The 12,994-nt window shown below is 39.3% G+C and overlaps 1 protein-coding gene across 5 annotated transcripts in view; it reads left to right on the top strand.

The window, feature by feature from the left end:
- LOC111147277 (islet cell autoantigen 1) overlaps window positions 1-12,994 on the top strand; it is a 143,256-nt gene that overhangs the window by 94,835 nt on the left and 35,427 nt on the right. For all 5 annotated transcript variants that reach the window (XM_022503221.1, XM_022503226.1, XM_022503225.1 and 2 more), the window contains 2 exons: window positions 6,337-6,462; window positions 7,544-7,642. In XM_022503221.1, the coding sequence (XP_022358929.1) occupies window positions 6,337-6,462; window positions 7,544-7,642 (225 nt within the window). The remainder of the gene's footprint in view (window positions 1-6,336; window positions 6,463-7,543; window positions 7,643-12,994) is intronic.

Raw genomic sequence — 12,994 nt, 5'->3', positions numbered from 1 at the left:
GGCAACCATGAAGTGTTATGATTGACTCAACTTGGGTTAAGATGGCCTTCTCTGGGCCACTGTGGGAGTGAAGAAATGCCCTATAAAAGAATATACCAGCTCCCATTTAAACCACATGATCAGAATAAAGGGAAGGAATATTTTTTCAAAATGGAGGGAGGATTTTTTTGAGGGAAGACCAAAAAACAGATTGCTCCTAAGTCAACGGTTGGCTGCCTACACACATGCATGGTGCACACAGTCTCTTAGACATGCTTCCATGCATAATACAGTGTCAAAATTGCTCTTCTCACCAATGGCTAAGTGTATGATGCAATCAAGTGATACAGTAAAGTGATTCAGGAAGGTGTTTGGTTCTCTTACCCTCAAGAGGTCTTGGTTCATTGGCCAGAAAAAAAGATCTTTTAACGAAGCCAAATATCTGACCTTTTGTTCTCCAAGTGACTTCAGATGGGCTAGACTTTCTCTTGTGGCATCTTATAACCAAAAGCCAAAATAAATAATTGGTATATTCTCTGATCTTAAAAATTTTCTCTGGATGTAGGATCACTGCCCCAGAGGAAAATATGGTGAACAAATCCATTTTAATGAGGGAGGAGTATTGAGAGCTGGTTGGGAAAGAAACCAAGAATTTTGATGTGGTGTGAGGTATCTGTGAGAAGTTGATATGAGTAGAAACATCTGGTGGAAAAGCAAGTTAGATAATGATACTGGATTTGGAGTGGTTAGATCCATAGGAGTTATCCTCCACACCCTCAACATCAAATCCCTCACTAGGTCCTGCCTGTTTTACCCCCTAATTATCTCTGGAATCAGAGCATTTTCTTTTCTGTATATCAGTATCACTACCCAACTCTAAAATCACCATCATCTCTCCCCTTGATTCCACCCTCATCTACACTCATCTCCTTCCTCCAATCCATCTTCATACCATAATGAGTGGACTTTTTAAACTGAAAATAAAATTCTGTCTCTCCCATGCTTAAAGGCCTCCATTGTCTTTCTGCCACTTTTAGGATAAAAATAAAATCCTAAGCATATGCCTCCAAGGTCTCTGCTCTAGGATGTGCCCCAGCCCACCTCTCTTGCCTCATTTCCTACCATCCTTCTGCTACACTGCTTTCAGGGACCTACATTATTGCCCTCACCCCAGGGCCTTTGCATATACTCCTTTCTCTGCTGGCGTATTCTCACATAATTAATCATGTTCAGTCCTGAATAGAATTTGAGCACTGCTTTCTTGGAGAATGTTCTCTTGGTCAGATACCTTAGTAAATCATTCTTGTGGGGCAGTATGGCTTTCCTTCATTCAGTTTGATATATTGCCCTCACTGATGTGAAAACCCCCACTGGACTGTCAGCTCCATGAGGGCAGAGACCACCTCTGTTTTACTCACTACTACCAGCATGTAGAATGTACTTGGTGAATATTTGCTAAATGATTGGATGGATGGATGGTGGGAGGCAGAGCCATTTCCTGGAAGAAAATGTAAAAGTAAGAGTAGGACTGTAGTTTTGCTTTTTTTTTTTTTTAAGATTTTATTTATTTATTTGACAGATTACAAGTAGGCAGAGAGGCAGTCAGAGAGAGGAGGAAGCAGGCTTCCTGCCGAGCAGAGAGCCCGATGCGAGGCTCGATCCCAGGACCCTGGGATCATGACCTGAGCTGAAGGCAGAAGCCTTAACCCACTGAGCCACCCAGGCGCCTCTATTTTTTTTTTTTTTTTTAATGAAAGAAAACACACACAAAAAAATTCAAAAACCACTCTCAGATTATTTGGTTGTGGAGCAGTATGAAGACCTTTCCCAATGGATGGGGCAGTCAGATTGAAATAAGAGGATAGATAGATTTGAGTTCACCATATGTAGTTCAAGTTGGGGCTAAGAGGTAGAATTTCAGGTTAGGAGAAATAAGTACAGAGAAATGCCCTGTAGTTTTGGCACTGAAGACATTGCTCCCTTCTCTGGTAAATTGAATTTCTACAGCCTGGGGAAGGCAGGACTCACACTAAAGGGAGTTTAATATGCGTGATCATTTCCTAGAGCTTAGAGAATAAGAGGAGAAAGGTGGGGCAACAAATAAAACTAAGAAATAGACAAAGGGTACATTTATTTGAAGATATTTTTAAAGAACCTTGACACCCACAGGAGTTCCTCAAGATGTTTATGTAATTGAATATAATTTATCTGGGATTGAAAGAATAATAATCAAAACACTTTTACTTAATTGCATCTGGAGGCATATGAAATTAGACTCTTGATGGTGGCCTATGATTGACTGTGTCCTCAGTGCTTTGTCCTCAGGCTGCAGACTGGAAATGTGTTTTAGAGAGTAGACATGGAGCACAAAATATTAAATGAACTTTACCATATTCGAAATGCCCAACAGTGTAACATCCTCCTTGTTTGGCAGGGAAAGGACTCAACATTTGGTAACTCAGCAGTGCATTAAGTATTTTAATAATCATTGTTGACACACAAAACATATGGCCTTTCAGAACTTATTGGGTCAAGTGTTGAAGTCTTCTTCTAGGTTTCTAAAATTACTTTACAAAATTTAAACAAAATAAGGCACATTTCAAAGTATATTAATTCATGAGCTTTATGTTATAGGCAACTGAAGTAAGTTTTCTTATAGGATGAAAGAATATCTACGTAAAGGAAAAAACAAAATCTACAGCCCCCCAAATTAATTTACATTTAATTAGAAGATCTCGAGCCTCCCCATTAGTAGGCCAGTCTTGTGGATATCTTGTATTTATTGTTTTTACTCCTATTCATGCTCAGATATCTCCCCCCCATCTCAGAAGCCTTTATTGTTCACCTGCTTATCATTTATATCAGTTATCTGTGGCCACAATACTGTGAAATAAGCAACTCTTAACAGTATCTTTTTTTTATTAACACATAATGTATTATTTGCCCCAGGGGTACAGGTCCATGAATCATCAGGCTTACACACTTCACAGCACTCACCATAGCACATACCCTCCCCAATGTCCATAACCCAGCCACCCTATCCCTACCCCCCACACACCCAGCAACCCTCAGTTTGTTTCGTGAGATTGAGTCTTTTATGGTTGGTCTCCCTCCTGATCCCATCTTAACATTCAATATCTTAAGACAATAAGCATTTCTTATCACTCACAAGTCTTTGGGTTAACAGGGCAATTCTGGTTTCTGCTAGGCTCACTCCTGAGTATGTGGTCAGCTATGGGGTAGGAAGGGCTTCTGCTCATTATGGGTGGCCTCCCTCACATGTCTGTGGGTCAGCTGGCCAAAGGCTAATCTGTTGGGACAACTGGGCTCCCCTCCTTGAGTCTCTTGCATGCACAAGACTCTCATAGCCCTCCAGCTGGCCAGCCCAGGCATATTCTCAGGATGGCCTGGGCATGTTCTCATGACCATCTCATAGAAGCAAGAAAGTGGAAACATGCTAGCTTTTCTTCCAAGCTTCCAGTTTCATCACATTTGTTAACATCTCACTGGCCAAAGCAAGTCACATGCCAAGCCCCGAGTCAGCACAGTGGGAGGAGCCTACAAAGTTAAAGGGCAAAGGTGGGAGGCCAGTATTAGGGGCTTTAATGACATCAACCTACCCTCATGCCCTACACCACCCCTAGCTTTAATCAATCCCTTCACTGTACTACCTCTGTTCTGCAGTCTTAGTTTTATTGTATTTTTCCCATTGTATTATAATATAGTTGCTAATCTGTCCGTCTTCTCTAGAAGACTAGAGGGTCTTTATTCCTAAGTGCATTCATGCATAAGTATTTACTGACCCATTGCTTCATTCATTCATTCATTCATTCATTATTAGTTAATTTATTTACTGACTCAAGACTTACTCCTTTATAGAGGCCCCAGTGCCTAGCAGTAATGCTGACACCATAATAGGTGCTCACCAAATATGTGCTGAATGAATGCATATGTGAAAGTTCATACCCATATTCATCTTGCCCTTTAGAAGAAAAGGGTGGAGACAGATGCCTCTCAGGATCCCAGCTGAGGAAGTCTTCCTGGCTTGAGCAACTGGTGAACCAGTGGGGGCTTGCAGTGAGGATCTCAAATGCTTTGAGACATCTTTTTCTTCACACTCTCCCATGTCTTCCCTCTAGAACTTGAGTTTTCAATTAGCAATAACCATGCCTCGGATAAACCTCATTGGCTTCAATACTGCCACTGCACGAAGCTGGACCTTGGGTCTTCTTTTTTGTGTCTCCTTAGTCCTCTCAAAGGAAGATAGAAAATCACTACTTTTAACTAATTCTAAATTCATTTTATAGTCTGTGCTCCCAAGCATCTTTGCCTCTAGTTTCTCCACTTTACAGTGGGAAATGGTCAAGCTCTGGGATTTATTTAAACTTATGGTGTAGTCAGTTTGGGAGCACCTAGATGGCTTCTATGCTCTGGTTTTCCTGGCCATGTAGACCAGAAATTCAGAGGAATTCTAAGGAAATGTTTTATATAGCTACAGATTCAAGACCTTATTCATATAGGATATTAATCCTATCAAAATGGTGTTAAATGCATTGGCTCATTGTTTTCCAATTCTATAGAATTGGGTTTCTGAGTAGAATCATAATTTTGAGCTTCTTGATTTTCCAGTGACCAGTGTAAGTTGCTTGAGAGGCAGAATAGTATGGCTTTAGAGTTAGGCAGGCTAATCTAGAATGGCAGCCTTGCTCACTAGTTACTTCCACAGATGAATCCTCTTACCCTCAGCAGTCAGAGATGGTAATAACAGAGGCTAAAAGAGAATGACTGGCATGTGGTGAGTGAATTGTATTAATTATTCAGTTGTATCAATTATATTAATTGTGAATTGTATCTATTGTTAAATTGCTTCAATTGTTAAATTGTTACAAATGGTAACAACTGTACCATTTGTCACTATTACTATATAATGCCCCATAATCTTGTAAACTGTGAATATTAGTAGTAGTATCAGTTTTATATCAAATATAAAAACTGTTTTATATCAAATAATCTTCATGTTTATTTTTATTACAAAAATAAAATCATTTCTAAAACAACTTTAAAGGTTATACTTAAAATGGTACTTAGGCATTTTACCTTTTGAAGTAGCCTGGAAAATTTCTTCATTCAGTCACCAAATATATACTCAGCACCTACTCTGTACCAGGTCACCAGGTGCTGATCATGCGATGGTGATCGAGGTAGACATCATCCTTGCCTCCTGGTAAAGAACTATCACTAATGAGTCAACATTACTCCCAGGTTGCAGTTACCTACCTGGTAACTACAACTGCCTGAATTGTCTGAAGTAAAATATTTGGTATTTGGCTGGCTTTCCCTGGTTGAAATAGTGTGGTGATGCTTCAGATTGGAGGAAGGAGAAATTGTGACTTTACCCTTTTTAATGTAGCTATATTATTTTTAAAACCTATTTTTAAAAGATGTATTTATTTTAGAGAGAGCATGCACAAGCATGATGGGGGGAGGGGAGGAAGGAAGGGAGAGGGACAAGCAGACTGCACTGAACATGGAGCCCAATGAGGGGCTCGATCCCACAACCCTGAGACCATGACCTGAAATGGAATCAAGAGTCCGAGGCTTAACCGACTGGGCCACCCAGGCGCCCCTTAAAATCTTCCATTTTATTATCAAATAATGTATAGAATTGACATTTTTGAATCTTTTACTGACCTCACTCTATTTTGAACTATTGCATGGCTGAGGGATGGGGGGAGAATTGCTTGTGTACATACTCAGTAATAAAAAGTTGAAAAGTTTACCAGCTTTTTAGGCTGTGTTACATTTCTCTTATGTGGTATCCTCAGTTGGATCTTGGAACAGAAAAGACATCAGTGGAAAAGCTTGTCAAATCTAAATAAAAGTCTGTTGTTTAGATAATAGGATTGTGTCAGTGTTGCTTTCTTATTTTTAACAAATGTACTGTGTTATGTAAGATGCTAGCATTAGTGAAGCTGTTTGAAGAATATATGGGAAGTCAGCTTCAAAGAAACATAGGGAAAAAACAACAGGGTGAAGGTTATTCCCTTGCCACCATGCATGTTTCCAGACTTCTGCCCACTGTGGTCATTTAGTGAATGCTCTGAGAAGAGAGGAATTTTAACTTTTGACTGACAAAAATAGGATGGCAAATCTACTGTAATATCATCATTTGCAGAGCTGTTGTTGAAGTCCTTCGGTGGTAAAGTACGGATGTTGTGGGAACCTCTCACTTGCCTGCAATTTTCAAAGGTGTTTTCTTGTATGAGAGAGGGAAGCCCACTATGGGTCTTCCCTCACTGGCAAATTTTAACCACTTACGAGTCTAAGTGGTTCAAAAGTCCCCTTTTACTTTCATAGGTACAAACACAAGTACGTCTTGCCAAAAAAAGCTTTGACAAGTTGAAGATGGATGTATGTCAGAAAGTGGATCTTCTTGGAGCAAGCCGATGCAATCTGTTGTCTCATATGCTAGCAACATACCAGGTAAAAAAAAAAAAAAAAGTGATGTTGGTTACAACAAACCAAGAATGTTATGAGGTTTAGGGGGACAGAAAGATGGTGTTGGAGCTAAAAGTATGGTTTAGGCATTATGAAGTTCTGAATGTCTTGCCCCCAATTTACTTTCCACACTTCTCCCTTCTAGTAGACCTACAGTGTGCTCAAACTGAATATTAGCTCTTTCCTGTTCACACACTGCACTTTCTCACCTTCCTGCACTTACTTAGGTGGTTCCGTCTGCCTGAGTGCCTTTCCCTTCCATTGTACCTTTCCATAGTCCCCTCTGTTTGATATATCATTCTGAGTATCACGTCCTTCAGAAAGCCTCCTCTGAATTAACTCCATGTGTGGCCTCTATTTCTCGTGGCACCATCCACTTACTCATGAGGTTGTCATAATTCAAGGAACTATTAATTTTTGTCTCCTTCTAGCTTGAGTTCCTTTATGATAGTTCTTATATCCAACAACAGGGCTATTGGGTACCAACTGAGTATGGGAGGCTAGATCCTGGGTGTTGTAGGGAATGTAAAAAGTAATAAGACCAAATTCCCTGTCCTCAAGGAATTTAAAGTTTCAGAAGAAAATCAGAGGTAGGGATATACAGTCTGACTATATTGTTTCTGTATTTTAAGGAAAAAGCAGGTGTGAGTGCTAAGTGAAATAAGTTCTACACAATCCAGTGAGGGTTTGAAGAGGGACAAATTGAATCAGTGGAGGGATCACAAAAGCAGATTGATCGTGATCCCTGGGTTTTGGGGGATGAATCACACAGGACAAGTACCAAAAAAAAAAAAAAAAAACCCAAACAAAAAAAAAAACAGAACAATGTCCCAAAATGGTGGAGCATTATTAGCCATGGGAGGCAGTCCTGGGGGACCTGGGAAGCATTTAGTTTGTCTGAAATACAAGGTGTAAGGAGGTGCATAATGGAAAACAAGGCTGCAGAAATGAGCTGGAATCCTGTTTGGGAGGGCCTCAAAAGCCACAGATGGGCAACCTTCTCTAGGGCCTATGGCTTAGAACTGGGAGTTCGAAACATTAATAACTGTACTGTCTTTCCTTACAGACCACTCTGCTTCATTTTTGGGAGAAAACTTCTCATACTATGGCAGCCATCCACGAGAGCTTCAAAGGTTACCAACCATATGAATTCACTACGCTAAAGGTATGAAAGCTAGAGAGGCCATTAGAAAATCTTATGAAAAGTAATGTTTTGTTTACATCAGAGAGTGTCCATGGCAGCAATCATCATGATTACAACAGACTCCCAATGTCAAAGAAGAAACCATGCCCCCAGTATAGTCTTTTACTGCACCAGTGTTCATCACAGTAATACAAAAACACAGCTGGAACCTTGGGGTACATATTACTGGAAGGTGAATTGTGGGAACTGGTCCTGCTTCTTTAAATGACTTGTATTGGGCTCTCTGCTCAGCAGGAAGCCTGCTTCCCCCTCTCTCTCTCTGTGCCTGCCTCTCTGCCTACTTGTGATCTCTCTCTCTGTCAAATAAATAAATTAAAAAAAATCTTTAAATGACTTATATGATGCTGTTAAAAGGAAGTTTGTACAAGTCTAGTATAGTCTATTACTTTTTAATTATTAAATTCACATATGTTCACTTGGAAAAGGTATTTTCCTTTCCTCTGTTACTTCTGACAAATGTCATTTTATTCTGTATCATCTAATGCAGAATTAGATTTTTTTCCATAGGACTACAGGAATATTTTCCAGTTGAAAAAGCAATGTTAGGGGCACCTGGGTGGCTCAGTGGATTAAAGCCTCTGCCTTCGGCTCAGGTCATGATCCCGGGATTCTGGGATCGAGCCCCGCATCGGGCTCTCTGCTCGGCAGGGAGCCTGCTTCCTCCTCTCTCTCTCTCTGCCTGCCTCTCTGACTACTTGTGATCTCTATCTGTCAGATAAAATAAAATAAAAATCTAAAAAAAAAAAAAAAATTTAGAAAAAGCAATGTTAAACTCAGTGATTTCTCAACTCAAAGGGGATATAAGCAAAATATCTGATGCTCAGGATTGCAACTGAATGTGCAATCATTTTCATTGCTAAGGGAGAATGCATGTCAAGAAGAAAGTGACTTGGGTTCCAAAAGGATTTTGAGAATGAGAGAAAACTAAGTACTTTGTTGCTAGGTCATATCTTTGGGGAAAAAAGATCAGGAAAGAACTTGTTAAAGATCACCTTGAAATTACCTTCCTTCTAATTTTTCAGGCAATTTGTAAATAAATCATCACCTTGCTTGAGAAAGCATTAAAAAGGTTTTGTTTGTTTGTTTTTGTTTTTTGGTTGCTTTTTGTATGTTTGCTTGCTCGCTTTAAAACATCTGATTTTGAGATGTTTATAATGTCACTGCATCTATAAACTACTAAGACAGAAATTTTAAGACCCTGGCCCTTTAAATGAAAGTCCCAAGAGGAACCCAAACTAGTTCACTCACCTTGAGATGCACCTGCCCTAACTCCAGACAGGACATCTGGCCAGTGAGGTTTGTTCTTCATAATCCTCCCGTCAGCTGGTCATTTGCTCATTTATTGGCACTCGCTGACATGCTGCATGGTAACCAGATTCAGAATGTGCCTCTTTTTTGCTGTCAGCTGGACTGTAAGCACTTGAAGGGTGGGACCTTTTCTTTCTTACGTATCCTCCTTTGTCAAGCCAAATGTTCTGTATCCAGTGAACACAAAGCCTTTCTTTTCCCATCAGCAATATTACCATTGTTGGTAGGACTGTATTCCTTCCCCATAATTTAGTACCACTTCCAGCACCTTAGGAAGCAGCTATCCTGACCAAGCCAGGTTGATTAAAATGATATAAAAAGACTTACACTCTTCACATCTTATACAGGCCTGAACAGAATCCCATCACTCTTTGATAAGGCAGAGAGTTTTAAGTTTTAGGGTCGGTATTTGCATCAGATTTTATTTTATAATAAATACAATTTCAAAGTTTGTCTTTTGAAAGACAACTACGTAACTCAAATAGCTAGGGGGAAGATGGCTTGACGCCTTCTGCAAATACAATTTAAAAGAAGTTCACATTTGAGTTAATTGCATATAAAGTACAGTATGAAATTGAAGTTGTGCCACAAGCATGGAATAATCCTTATGTGTCTCCCTGGCCTCCTGTGCCGAGGAAAATATGGCTCTTTAATTGTTGCCATGATATTTATCCTGCAGAGAGGATCAAGCTGATTATGTTAGAGGATTTCTGGGCAGAGCAGTTAGTGAAAGTTCGATGGCAGTGGTTCAGGACATAATTACAAATATTTTGGGCACATGACTATCCATTGCCTTTTACATCCCCAGAGTCTTCCTTAAATTATGGTTTAAATAACAGTTTATGGTTTAATTGTAATATAAACTCAGTAGAAATAATATATCTGTTAAAGTGTAATATAATTATAGTAATATTAAGAATGTTAAGTGTCCAGTAATCAACCAACTAAACTAGGCTGTTATTACTTTTCTAGAATGCTAGTCATCTAGGCTTTTCAATGATGTTATATTAGAATCACAAGCTAGTCACTAATTATTTTCTTTATATGAACCTAAACCTATATAATAGAATCCTGTTATCACACAGCTCATTATTGCATACATAGAGACATATTACATATCATATTGTGTGTCATGAAACACAAAAATGAAAACCACTAATACTTTATCTATTGCCATCAAGCATGAAGATATTAAATGACTTAGCAACCTTTTGCACTAATATACATATTTTTAAAGATTTTATTTATTTATTTGACAGACAGAGATCACAAATAGGCAGAGAGACAGGCAGAGAGGGAGGAGGAAGCAGGCTCCCTGCTGAGCAGAGAGCCCGATGCGGGGCTCGATCCCAGGACCCTGGGATCATGACCCAAGCTGAAGGCGGAGGCTTTAACCCACTGAGCCACCCAGGCGCCCCTGCACTAATATTTTTTAAACATGCCTTGTTTTTAAGAGATTTTGATTTGATTGAGTCATTTTCAATTTATGTCATTTTCTTCTGAATGGCACTATATATATATTGACAATGGATATTTTGAAATTTAGATATTTTCACAATTTATTTGTTCTCTGGATTTACCTAAGCAAATCGTCCCCAAAATGCTTCTGGGACTCTGGCTAGAAAGAAAACATTGTCCTTGGAGAGGTTGGCCAAGCTCTGTTAATGAAAAGCAACCCATTTGTTTTCTTTTCTGCAGGGTGTATTCTGAGTGTCGGTAATTGTGCCACTGCAGCTGGATTTCCTGACTGTTAGTTTTATGCTTGATGAAGGATGATAATTAATGTGTTAAACACTAGATGCATCCTGTTTGGAGGGAAGAGTCTTTTGCTGCAGAATTACAGGGATATAACTCATGCCCCAGAAGTTTAAAGTTTGATTTCTAATGAAGCTTTCTCTAGAAAATATGTTATTCTTTCCCAAAATAATTTTATTGTAAAAATGAATTGAGTCTCCACCTCTTACAACTTGAAAAATACCCAAGTGACTGTGTTGACATTTTGTGAATATTTTGTGGTAATGTTTTATGTGACTGCTATTGCTTTTTTACTCAGGCTTGATGTAGTTCTATAAATTGTACCTTTATTGACATAATCCTTCATCATTTAAGTTTTATGATTAATAGATTTTTGTAGCATCTTACCTTTATGGGAAATTTAGCATTGAAATTTAATATTACAAATTTTTTTAATATTACCATTTTTTTTATCTGAATGCAGCAAAGCTCAAATTTAAAGTGGAGAGAACCATCTTTTTAAGTGGTTCCTAATAAAAGAAGCAATGTTCTAATCTCGTATGTTCAAACAGTAAATATTTAGTTTCATTAAAATGCTATTAAACATGGGTATTTTGCATGGGTTATTATTAATATGTTAATTTTAGACTGATTCCAGAGCATCTGAGAATGACTTTCACATGATAGAAATAGTCATGGAGATACGAATGGAATATTTCTAGCCCTATCTCAAAAGTACTGTCACTTTTTTAGAGAAAGTAATTTAGACTATGAGTTTAAAGCATTTTTTTTTTTTTAGAAAGCTAAATGAAATGCTGTCTGGAGGAAAACAGTGCCCTGTCTTAAATTACCAGCCCTCAGATGTGGTCATGTTTACCTCATCCTTCTATGATGCCGTTTACTTACACACTTCCCCAGAGATCCAAAACAGGCTTCAGAGAAGGCAAAACAAAAACAAAAAAGCAAAAGCAAAAGCAAAAGGAAAAAAACCCTCCAGAGTGGAGTTGGCTTTTCCCTGAAAAATCTAAAGTTCTGTTTGTATCAGTGGTCTTTTCTCCCTGATTATGTGGGTTGAGTTACTTGTCTTTATAGAGAAGTGAGGCCTGGGGGCCCTTTGAAGAAATGGACACACCCACTGGGAGCTGCTTGAGGGGAAGGCACGTCCTCCTGTGTTTTTTTAAAAGAGATCAGAGCACCTGTATATAATGAAAACAGCCAGTAGTAAAATGGATTTCTGTGATGTGCCCCCCATTCCAGTATTTTTAGCAGGAAAGATAGGTAGGTGTTTGACTCTGGATACAAGATAAAGCAAAGTACATAAGGTCAGAAGCCCTGCGGACAGCCAAACCTGGCTTAAACTTTGACTCATCACTTGCCAGCTCTGTGGCAGTGCTGGTGGCACCAGTGGTCTCACAGTGGCCCCACAGAGGGATGGGTTTATCAAGAATTCTGTAGTGGATCCAGAAGACAGCCATCGGCAGTGTCAATACAGATAGAGAGTTTTGTTGAGGTTGCCAGGTTCTGTAGCCTAGTATAAGTTACTTTCTTACTAACTGTTTTCACCCTGGATGATTATTTTTGCAGTGAATTTCATAGGCAAGGCTGTGAATGGCAGTGGGAGAGGCGTCACAGACCTCGCTCAGGATAACCTATTCCCTTCCTGACTGCCACAAATGCTCTGGCAGCCCCATTTTCAAAACTGTGCTTTGGCCCGGCAGGCCCAGGTCTGGGCTGAGAGAATTCCCCCAAGGGTAGAAGAGGGCAGGGCAGGCTTGCAAGCAAGAAAGGCAGGGAGGCTTCCCACCCTGCAACAGGGCTAATTCTTAAAAAATGCACTTTGGCTTTGCAACTGGCTTTTGCCCTGTGCCAGGATTTTAACTAAGGAAACCCGAATTTGAAAACCTAACTCTGGGCATGTTCAAAAATAACCATTGAAACAGATGTGCCAATGTTCCCTCTCCTCTCTCTTGGGGTCTAGGACTTAGCACTGTTATAAGGAACATCATTCTGGAGACCAAAATGCTTTTAGTTTTCACAATTCAAAAACATCCGTCTCTAAATTTTGTTTTTCTCCAATTTGTATGCTTAACAGCCTTCTTCCACCCACCTCCACATTTCTCAGTTAATCACTTGAACATTTACCGACAAGCCACACTGCTCTGTAGTTACTTGCTTTGAAAATAAAGCCATAATAGTTTTTATGAAAATTGGGTAAATATCTCTGCAATGCTATTTTAGTTGCCAGTCCCAACATGGCAATTATTCATGGCG

This window comes from Enhydra lutris, unplaced genomic scaffold (assembly GCF_002288905.1).
Source record: "Enhydra lutris kenyoni isolate GAN:26980312 unplaced genomic scaffold, ASM228890v2 scaffoldscaffold16, whole genome shotgun sequence".
Lineage (NCBI taxonomy): Eukaryota > Metazoa > Chordata > Mammalia > Carnivora > Mustelidae > Enhydra > Enhydra lutris.
The sequence above is the reverse complement of the archived record's forward strand: the minus strand, read 5'-3'. Positions and strand labels throughout refer to the sequence as shown.